This window comes from Haematobia irritans, chromosome 2 (assembly GCF_050003625.1).
Source record: "Haematobia irritans isolate KBUSLIRL chromosome 2, ASM5000362v1, whole genome shotgun sequence".
Lineage (NCBI taxonomy): Eukaryota > Metazoa > Arthropoda > Insecta > Diptera > Muscidae > Haematobia > Haematobia irritans.
In genome coordinates this window covers 77,511,028-77,523,113 of record NC_134398.1, presented here as the reverse complement: position 1 = coordinate 77,523,113, position 12,086 = coordinate 77,511,028, and the positions used below count along the sequence as shown (strand labels likewise).

The 12,086-nt window shown below is 34.9% G+C and overlaps 1 protein-coding gene across 4 annotated transcripts in view; it reads right to left on the bottom strand.

Moving 5' to 3' along the window:
* Positions 1 to 11,594: 11,594 nt before the first annotated feature.
* Positions 11,595 to 12,086, bottom strand: part of LOC142225572 (ATP-binding cassette sub-family G member 4) — a 196,468-nt gene continuing 195,976 nt past the window's right edge. For all 4 annotated transcript variants that reach the window (XM_075295354.1, XM_075295358.1, XM_075295355.1 and 1 more), the window contains exon 10: positions 11,595 to 12,043. In XM_075295354.1, coding sequence (XP_075151469.1) covers positions 11,902 to 12,043 — 142 coding nt within the window. In that variant the 3' untranslated portion in view covers positions 11,595 to 11,901. The remainder of the gene's footprint in view (positions 12,044 to 12,086) is intronic.

The window sequence follows — 12,086 nt, the reverse complement described above, 5'->3', positions numbered from 1 at the left end:
CATTATTTAATAGAAACATACATTTGTTGGCCACGTGGAGCTGTGGTTAGCATGTCTGCCTTGCGTGCAAAGGGTTGTGGGTTTAATCCCTGCTCCGACCGAACACTTTTTTTTGTGGATTATTAAAGATTTACAGTCAGAAACAGTGCTTGATATAAACGAAATGGACTGAGCTTTTGGATAAAATACAATTTTTATATTGCAAAAATAACAATTTTGTTACAAAAAACTGTTTTTGGTATAAAAGTTTGAAATTTTGGAAGGAATTCAAAAACTCTAACAAAAGAAGAACGTGGAGTCGAGTATAAACATACATAAATAATTTTATAACCCTGCCAGCATTTCAAAGTTCCATTTCATCCACATCGCTCCCACAGACTCGTAAGTGACACTGAAACAATCGCCAATTGTGATAGTATATTGCCATCACTATTCGCGTGAAAGTATTTTGCCATCACTATTGTTACAAAAGCCACTTTATATTTTGTGAAACACCAAGCACAAACATAGTTATTTCGCTTAAAATTGTGAAAGGTATATTGGTGAACAATTTTTGACCTTCCAAATGGAATAAAGTGATAGTTTCTCAAATATTTTTCCAGGCACGCTGCCTCCATTGGGAATAAAAGCACTGGCTGATAGACGCTACAAGATGTAACTTGCAACTTGTAACTCAACATCAATCTTTTATTAATGCACAAAAATATGTTAAATGTGATGGGATAGTCGTATAAATATTATATTTATGAGAATTTATAAATGTTTAATAAAATTAATAAACATCTAAAAAATCGTGTTTTACTTGACCACAATGATTCTTTTACAACTATCTTAAAATTCACTTTGTCTGATTGTTTGAAGGGGCTCTTATTGGCGTCCTTCTAAATGTATCCAGAAGGGCACCTAATAATGCACTCATGCGATACTTTTTTGTAGTAACTTGGCGTGGTACAACTTCTCAATAGTGACGGCGCTTTTCCGAGGAGTTTTGGATATCGTATACGACTGTTTTCGACGTAGTGGGGATTCTCAGAAGCGCCCCTAAATTCGAAAAATGTTCGCAGGGAATATACACATGTGGGATTGTGATCTTTACGACAACGGCCATTTAGGTAAGCTTACGCCGATGTTGTTCTAACACAGGAGAGAGAGAGAGTAGAGAAAGAAGTTGAAGTTAAAAGACGCAAGACGTACGCGAGTTTAATATTAATTTTATTTTGTTATAATTACATTGAATTATTATTTTAAGTTTAACTTTTATATAATTAATAATCTATAATAAACAATTGAACTACTTATTTTCAAATTTAAATAAAGACGTGTTTTTATTACGAAATGCCATCCCATAAATTTGGTGACAGAAGTGAAATAATAAAAGAGCCTACAAAGTGAAATAATACTGTGTTCACAACAAAAATTATGTAAAACGAAAGACATGAACTAAAATAATCTCACAGAAATACATTCAAGCAACACAGAACATAATTTTGTGCCTGGCTTTTTGTTAAAGTGAAATTACAAAGATGATGCAATACTCATATATGTACGAGTAAGAAAAACGTTATTTTCAAATTTGAGAGCTATGCATGGACATATATGGCATAAAGTGAGTGTGTACAACAAAAACAAGAGGTAACACGAAGAGCAACATAGAACACATATAGCAAAAATCGCCCTTATTTCTGCATATTGTGAAATTCATCGACTGCTTAGCAACAAAGACGACTACACAAACATACGACGAACATGTCCTGCTTAAATGATTTTACACACATACAGCGTTGTTTGAAGACGGCAAGCAAAGCTAGTGTACTTAAGCTGCATGAGTTTGTGTTTAGAAAAGATGATGGGCGCAACAACAGACGTAACTTGCGCTCGTTCGAAGGTTTTTTGTTTGAACACAGTGATGCTGAGTTCGAAACACTTCGGGCGTTTGTCACTAAAAAATTGACTGAACCCGATCTTGTGTGTGTGTTTGCAATATGCTTGGTATTCGTTATGATGTGGAAGACAAATGTATGCACATTTTTAATAATCTACGAAAAGGCCGGTTGCTATGCGATGCGAACGTTGATGAAGATGATGACGACGTAGGTTAGGTTAGGTTAGGTTAAAGTGGCAGCCCGATTAAATTTCAGGCTCACTTAGACTATTCAGTCCATTGTGATACCACATTTAACTAAAAGTACCTATTACATATGGGCACTTCTAGTCTTAACCACTGAACCTTCTCTATTATTTACTTTTGTGGAACCAACCAGATTGCTCCAAAAACATTAACAAACTGCTTAAGTTAACGTTTTCCAGGTCAGCCAGTAATCTAAAGCTATATGCTCCTAAAATTCGCTTACGCCTTACACAAAAAGCAGGACACTCACACAAGAGGTGTTTAATTGATTCCTTTTCCTCCACGTCATGACAGCTTATACAATAGTCATTATACTTCGCACCTATAGTTTTTGCAAATTCGCCTATCAGGCAGCGACCCGTTATAGCAGATATTAGGAGTGCTATCTGACGCCTTGAGAACACTAGCATATCTAGTGTGCGGTTTAAGTTTAAATGGGGCCATATTTGCTTGGTGTCGTTACAACCCTTGCAATTTTCCCATCGAATATTGGCCATCATAACAGCCTTCTCACGCAGTATGACGACGTAGATGACGATGTTATTGGTGCAAGCAAAGGCGAAGCTGCAGCCAATAATGACGATGGTAATGATAGTCAACGAGTTCAATTCGAAAAATCTAGAAGCCAGCAAAGACGAAACAAAAGCAAAAACGAAGAAGACGATCGTTTTTTGTCTTTTACTGAGGGCGCAACCTATGCCAGCAACGAAAGAGTTCAAAGTGATGACGAAATAAGTTCAGTGGCAGCCAGGGTTGGCCTGTCACAAACTGTGACTTTTGCGACATACGTTTGCGACGGTATAATACGTATGTCGCAAAAGTCGTAAACCTACTGTAGAAAACCAAATTTTGAATAGAAGAAATCCTGAACATTTTTTTATTTAGTTTGACAGCATTTGCTGTGAGTTTCTGCAGAAATTTGTGAAAGTTTTCCCATGGTCAAGCCTATTTTATTAGGTGGTATCGAAATTCCCGTTAGTGAGTGTGTAAAATACCTTGGAGTTATATTGGCCAGGAGACTGAACTTAAAGCTAAGAAAGGACGAGGAAATCCACGGTTACCCTGTACTCGTGCAAAAAGCAATAGGGAAAATGTGGGGACTAAAACCGAAAATTGTGAACATTACTAAGAATTGAAACTTCTTCGCACCTACCATCGTCTTGGATATCATCGAATTCGCTGCCTAGCCGACGCGACTAAAGTATTTTCAGTTTGTGACTTTTTCTACATTTACGACGCGTATGTGACGTTTACGACGTTTACAACTTTGCGACAGTCGCAAACCTAAAAAAGTTTGATACAGACCATCTCTGGTGGCAGCATCATCAAAATCTGTGTTTAAAGAAGGAAACAATGACGAATATAACAACAACGCATATGACAAAATGCCACGATTTGCTTTGTCATTCAGAGATGTGGAGGATTCAATTAGAAGGTTTAATGGTGACGACAGCATACCCGTGGAAAATTGGATTGCCGAATTTGAAGAAATGGCTGCAGTGATGCATTGGGATCCATTTCAGAAATTTGTGTTTGCAAAGAAATCATCAGAAGGACTCGCGAGAACATATGAATGAGTGAGAAGGGCATAACAACTTTTGGTAAGCTCAAAATTTGTTTGTTAAATGAGTTTAATAGTGTCGTGAATAGCGCACAATTACATATACTACACATATGAAAACCAGTAAGGAAAGTCTAAAGTCGGGCGGGGCCGACTATATTATACCCTGCACCACTTTGTAGATCTAAATTTTCGATACCATATCACATCCGTCAAATGTGTTGGGGGCTATATATAAAGGTTTGTCCCAAATACATACATTTAAATATCACTCGATCTGGAAGAATTTGATAGACTTCTACAAAATCTATAGACTCAAAATTTAAGTCGGCTAATGCACTAGGGTGGAACACAATGTTAGTAACAAAATATATGGGAAACGTTTAAATCGGAAGCAATTTTAAGGAAACTTCGAAAAAGTTTATTTATGATTTATCGCTCGATATATATGTATTAGAAGTTTAGGAAAATTAGAGTCATTTTTACAACTTTTCGACTAAGCAGTGGCGATTTTACAAGGAAAATGTTGGTATTTTGACCATTTTTGTCGAAATCAGAAAAACATATATATGGGAGCTATATCTAAATCTGAACCGATTTCAACCAAATTTGGCACGCATAGCTACAATGCTAATTCTACTCCCTGTGCAAAATTTCAACTAAATCGGAGTTAAAAATTGGCCTCTGTGGTCATATGAGTGTAAATCGGGCGAAAGCTTTATATGGGAGCTATATCTAAATCTGAACCGATTTTGCTGATATTTTGCAAGTTTTTCGAGACTCATAAAATATTCGGATGTACGGAATTTGAGGAAGATCGGTTGACATACACGCCAATTATGACTAGATCGGTGAAAAATATATATGGCAGCTATATCTAAATCTGAACCGATTTTTCCTAAATCAATAGGGATCGTCTTTGAGCCGATACAGGACCCTATACAAAATTTTAGGACAATCGGACTAAAACTGCGAGCTGTACTTTGCACACAAAAATACATTAACAGACAGACAGACAGACGGACAGACAGACGGACAGACAGACAGACGGACATCGCTAAATCGACTCAGAATTTAATTCTAAGCCGATCCGTATACTAAAAGGTTGGTCTATGATTACTCCTTCTTGGCGTTACATACAAATGCACAAACTTATTATACCCTGTACCACAGTAGTGGTGAAGGGTATAAAAAGATGAAGGCGTGAGAGAATATTATTATCGTATGAGAGACATTGCCTCTCGTGCAAATATCGAAGATGCTTCACTAATACAATATGTAATTGATGGTATTAATGATTTAAATATGAATAAATCTATGTTGTACGGAGCTACAAATTTAAAAGATTTTAAAGTTAAATTAGAAAATTACGAAATGTTCCGAATTAAAGCCAATAAAGATTTTAAGAGTAAAGATAAAATCAAATTTTCAAAACCAGAAGAAAAATTAAAACCAGAAATGAAGAAAGCCATTAAATGTTTTAATTGTGGAGATAATGGCCACAAAGCATCCGATTGCGAGAATAAATCAAAAGGTATGAAATGTTTTAAGTGTAACAATTTTGGACATAAAACAACGGATTGTGACCATTACGCCCACAAAGAAATTTTCTTAATGAATAAGAAAATTCAAATTGGAAATGAAAATTTTATGTCACTGATTGATACTGGTAGTAAATACAATTTAGTTTCCCGAAATGTTTGTAAACGTCTTGGTGTGTCTAATCTACGTAAATCAAATTTGTCTTTTGTTGGATTTGGTCCGAAATGTGGCCGTAGTGGTATAAAGTCGATTGGTGAATTTGACAGGACTATACGAATAGACGATGAGGAATTTGACGTGAAATTTCAGGTTGTACCAGACGATTGCATTGACATAGACGTAATACTAGGTGAGGATTTCTGCCGGTTGTGTCGGATTACCATATCTAAGGATGGGTTACATATTGTTAAATTCGATATCGGACAGGACGATGACATAACACCGATTATGAGAATTAGAACTGGAGATGACGATGAAATTGATATAGACCAGAATGCTGATTCTGAGACCGCGAATGAGGTACTTGATATCGTTAACGATTATGGACCTGTTGATATCTGTAGGAAGTCTACAGGTATTGAGATGCGAATTATATTACGTGACGAAACTCCTATTTATTCGCGTCCTAGGAGATTACCTTTGAGTGAACGATATTTTGTGGATGATCAGATCGAACAGTGGTTAAAGGAGGATATAATAGAGGAGTCAGATTCAGATTTCACTAGCCCTATCGTGATTGTGGGAAAGAAGGATGGTACCCGTAGATTATGTGTAGATTACAGGCGTATCAATAGAGTGATAATTAGAGACTGTTTTCCGTTGCCGCTCATAGAGGACCAACTAGATCGTTTGCAAGATGCTAGGGTATTTTGTACTTTGGACTTGGAGAATGCTTTTTTTCATGTATCCGTTGCAGAAGATAGTAGGAAGTACACGTCATTCGTTACACACAGTGGTCAGTACCAGTTCGAAAGAGTTCCATTTGGACTATGCAATTCTCCGAGTGTATTTCAGCGATATATAAATTCTATTTTTCGGGATTTTATGAGGAAGGGTATCGCTTTGACGTATATTGACGATATTGTAATTCCAGCCGTCGACGATAAGAGTGCTGTTGAAAACCTATGACTTGTTGTGGAGAGATGCCGCGAGTTTGGGCTCCGAATTAAATTCAAGAAATGCCAGTTTTTGAAGAGAAAGATACTATACTTGGGTCATGAGATAGGTGGTCAGAAGAGTATGCCATCCGCAGCAAAGGTAGAAGCTCTATTGAAGTTTAGAATACCGCAGAGCTTGAGACAGTTGGAAAGCTTTTTAGGACTGGCGAGTTATTTCCGTAAATTTATTCGTAATTTTTCGGTGATAGCAAAACCATTAAGTGACTTGAGAAAGCAGGGAGCTAAATTCGGATTTGGGCAACCACAACTTCGCGCATTTAATGAATTGAAGTCCATTATGAGTGAGGGACCCGTTCTGAGAATCTTTAACGACACTTATGAAACTGAACTGCACACAGATGCGTCGACTGATGGCTATGGAGCTATTCTACTGCAGAGATGTCCAGAAGATTACCAACTGCATCCAGTCTATTATTTCAGTCGTAAAAACTCAGATGTAGAACGTAGATATTGTAGCTATGAGTTAGAAATTCTAGCTGTTGTCGAAGCTGTGTCGAAATTTAGGATTTATCTGTTAGGTAGACATTTTAAATTAGTTACGGACTGCAATGCATTTGTGAAAACAATGGATAAAAAGGATTTAAGTGCTAGGGTAGCGAGATACGTGATTTTTCTGCAGGAATACGATTTTGTGGTGGAGCACCGTTCTGGTTCGCAGATGCGTCACGTGCATGCTTTAAGCCGAAATCCCATAATGCTAATCAGAGACGACGATGTAATTTCCAATATACGAAGAGCACAAATTAGATTCTTGGACAGAGGGATACATACGATGGATACTTTACGAGATCGGATATTCTTTACAAATTGGTGAATGACGAAGAATTGGTTGTAGTACCCAAGGCGATGCAGCGTGAGATTATTAGAAGGGCTCACGAAAAGGGTCATTTCGCAGTTAGGAAAACGAGGGAATTGATTGACAAGGAATTCTATATCCCGCATCTGGAGGACAAAATTAAGAAACATATTTTGAACTGTGTTCATTGTGTTATCTACAACAGAAAGCGTGGGAAACAGGAGGGTGAACTCCATTCTTTGGTCAAGGGGGCCGAACCTTTTCATACTTACCATATTGATTTTGTGGGACCTTTAGAGACGACAAGTAAGCGCTATAAACATATTTTCGCAGTAATTGATTCTTTCACGAAATTTTGTTGGCTTTATCCTACAAAATCTACTTCATCTAATGACGCGATAACGAAATTACGAGCTCAGAGTTCAGTTTTTGGAAACCCAAATCAAATTGTGTCGGACCGAGGAACAGCTTTTACGAGTGATGAGTTTCGCGGATACTGCGAAGAGGAGGGAATAAAACATTCGAAAATAACTACAGGACTGCCTAGGGCAAATGGACAAATTGAGAGATTGAATTCTTCAATAATTAATGTTTTGTCCAAATTGAGTATAGATGATCCGACTAAGTGGTATCGTTATGTCGACAAGGTCCAACAGGTAATTAATTCGACGTATTGCCGCAGTATTGATAAGACACCTTTCGAGCTTTTAACAGGCGTAAAAATTAGAAATAAAGAGGATTTGACCATTAAGGAACTGTTAGATCAACAACAAATAGAGAACTTTTCGGGGGAAAGGGAAAATATGAGGCAGGAGGCTAAAAGACAGATTTTGAAAGTACAGGAGGAAAATATGAAAAATTTTGGCAGGAATCGTAAGAAGGCAAACCGATATTGTATAAAGGATTTAGTTGCTATTAAAAGGACTCAGTTAGGTGGAGGACAGAAATTACGACCAAAATATTTAGGCCCATACGAGATAACAGTAGTAAAACCTAACGATACGTATGATGTAGTAAAGGTAGGAATTTCCGAAGGGCCACAAAGGCCTTTAGAAGAAGAGGACTTGGACGAGAAGAAGAGGACTTGGACGAAGGACAAATCGAGACGAATGTGACCGAGACGAATGTGACCGAGACGAATGTGGCCGAGTTGTGGGATTGTGATCTTTACGACAACCACCGTTTAGGAAAGCTTACGCCGATGTGGTAGCGCCGATAGAAAATGAGTGGCACCAACGACGTTCTAACACAGGAGAGAGAGAGAGTAGAGAAAGAAGTTGAAGTTAAAAGACGCAAGACGTACGCGAGTTTAATATTAATTTTATTTTGTTACAATTACATTGAATTATTATTTTAAGTTTAACTTTTATATAATTAATAATCTATAATAAACAATTGAACTACTCATTTTCAAATTTAAATAAAGACGTGTTTTTATTACGAAAGGCCATCCCATACACTGAAAAAACAGTGAACCCACCAGGAAGAAAACTTTGGGTTAATTTTAGAAAATTTTGAATATTTGTAGAAAATTTTAACTAAACAGTATTACAAACGTTGGCATCACGTCGATGTCATACAAATAAGTAAATATTTGTCGACAAATTCAAGAAAATTTATTAGACATAACTAAGTTTTTTCACTTGTTAAGGAAAATTTTGTAGTTTGAAGGAAAAACGTGGAGTTCAAAATTGCAAGAATGTCTTTAGTGACATACGAAGTTCATGATGGACGCATTTTTGGTAAAGTTTACAAATTTAAAGAAATTCTGAACTATTTTGTGGAAGACAGGAATTTAGTTAATCGTTATGCTTTATTTCAGTATATTTTTTTCCTCGGTTATAGTTAATTTAACTAACGTGCACAAAAAATTATTAGAGTAAAGGAAACTTCCTCCAAACATAATAATTCCATGAACTAAAATAAAGTTAAATTGGCTTTAGTGAAATAGAGAGTTCACTTTTTTTTGAGTGTACACATAAATTTATTGAACAAGTTTTTACTAGCAGGTCGGTATTAAGTTGGCATTATTGCTTTTGCCTTTTACTTTTCTTTAATAATTCATTTTAAAGAAAATAAACTTTCTCAATTGTTTTAGGTGCAAAACTCGGACTTAATGCCCGCTTTTATATTTGAAGGTGTCCGTCAACTCCTCTTGGACTACTTATTAATAAAGAGGAGCTAAACTTTGTTTTTATACATTTTACGGTTTAATTTTTCACTATTTCCTTCTTTTTCATTTTACTGTCCCAACTCTAAAAAGAGTATAGTGCCCTTTCGTTATTTTTATGAAGATCCCTTTGTAATTTTTGTATATTTTCCACTTTTTTTTTTAATTTCCTTTGCTTGAAAATTTTGAGTTACTCCTCGTACGTTCGCATTTCTTTTAAGGAACCAAGAAAAAAAATTGTGCCCATAGTGCCAAAATGAGAAATAAAACACATGTCCACACATACATTAAATGCTGCTCTCAAGGCGAAAACACATGCTGTTTTTTTTTTCAGATGTCTATTCTCTTGGTTCCGAATGTCTATTCTCTTTACTCCGAATACTCATTCTAATATTCAAATTAAATAATATTTAGACTTAGAAACAACATACAAGCGGTTACACAAAAATTGTTCCCTTTTCATTCTTTCGATGTGTTATGTTGATATCTTTCGTCAACCCTCCCGGTTATATCTCTATTTCTTTCTCTATACTCTCTCTGTCGCACTCTGAATAAAATATCACAACATATATATATGTTTACATTCACACATATTACATTTATGAAACATTCATGCCTAAATATAATATATTCTAACCATAAGCGTAGGAAGGCCTCTGGGGAGGGGGCTTAGACCCCCCCAGAAAAATTTTAGCCCCCCCCCCCCCAGAATTTGACACTCTATTTATGATTTTCCATTTTTCAATAAATGTCAATAGTTTTTTTTTTTAATTTTTATAAAAATTAAACAAGTATATACAATCGCACAAAGTTCCGCTAAAGACTTTCATGAACAATCGAATTACTTGGGTTGTGGTAGCAGTTGCCGATGGCAATGTTTCAAGTCAGATATTTATGAAATAAAGCTGTGGTTGAACTTATGATTGATTTAGTTTAGTCAATTTAATTAAACAAATAGTAATTGATATTAAAACTATTTTTTCATAAATTAATATCTTAATAATGCTGCGAAAAAGCGTCGCCAAAAAAGTAGTGAAAATGTTCTTTTTGGTCTAGAAGTGGTGCAAAATTGGCGGAGAAGCAATGAATGTAATATGAGCTTGTCATGGGACAAATGTCCACCGTTTCAACAGCCGTTGCAATGAATTTGCATCACTTCTTAATGTGAGATCCGAATTCAGTGTTTTGAATGTGAATAAAAAAATTTTGTGATATTTTCCTAAATAAATAATTTTTATATTGTTTTTATGATTTTAATGCATTCTGACGCTTGTTTGAAACGTTTTTCCTCGAACAATTTCCAAAATTATCGATTTTTCTATAATGGATTTAGCAGTTTTGTGGCAAAATTTGAATAATTTGTACCAATTTATTTATTCTTACTCTTTTTTTAAACTATTTGAAAAAAAGAAAACAAATGAAAAAAATCAAGTAAAAAAAATCAAGTTAAAATATGAAAAAAATCAAGTAACAAAACTTCCTGTGTAGTTAAAATAATTGAGGACATTTTTGGAAGTACTTTAGAACAACTCACAATTTTTTTGCTGGGAAAAGTGTGGAACTACTTTTAGTTGCTTTATTATAAATTAATTGACGAGTTATTTTGATGTCTAATTTTTTATTAAATTTTATGAAATAAAACATTAATTGAACCTATAAGTTCAGTCCATAAATTTTTAGCTAGGGGGGCTATAGCCCCCCCCCCCCCCTAGGAAAATTGTCTAGCTACGCTAATGATTCTAACATATTAACATATGTGTCCCAAACATTTAGTGTTATATTGTGTTTATAAATTGTGCCCGAAACACATTTTGTTTATATCGGAACATATGAAAAACATATTTTTCTAACAGTGTGTAATTGATGCGAGTCGTTATATATTATCTCATATTTCGAAGCAAACATTTGCCACTTGCTGAGAAATGATTCAGTTTGACTGACAATCAAAATGGCAATATGGCGGCTGACATTTTTGTTTTTGTAATACTTAAAGTACGTTATTAAATATGCTTGACTTCAAATATATTTGACTTAAACGGTGAAACACATATTTCGATGATAAGTCTCCTAAATATAACAAAACAAAAAAAAAAAATAAACAAAATATTTGGTATTTCGCTTTGATTGAAATTTCTTTATTTTAAAGGAATTTGTCCCTGACATTGTATAATTTTGGGTTCCAAAATTTACGTTCCACAAACTTTTATATCAGATAAATATTTTTTTCCAGTGTATGTATATATTTATTGTCCCAAAAAGCATAGAACTTTGTTTATTATTATTGGAATGTAATTGAAGCTTACTCAAAAATATAGGAAAAGTTGCAACTTCCAAAGAGAATACAACTATTTGGCATTAAATAATAATTAAAAATAAGCATTGTAAAGAGGTCTTGTAAAATACAGAAATATAACTATTAAATAAAGAACATAAATGAATATTCATAGTTAATTACTCGTAAAACTAATACAAATCGAAATGGTAACCATTGCACAAACAAATCAAAGCACCACAATACTTTATTATCTATTTCACGGACTTGATCTTGGCTTTCAAAACTACGAAGGCAGCTACTCTGAAAATTAGAATTATAATGCCCAACGCAATAATATCATTCCAGAATTGATCTCCAGTCATGGTAATTTCATCTAAAAATTTCTTTGGGTAACTAGGAGATGAAAACGAGGCTATTAATATAGAAAACATTTTTA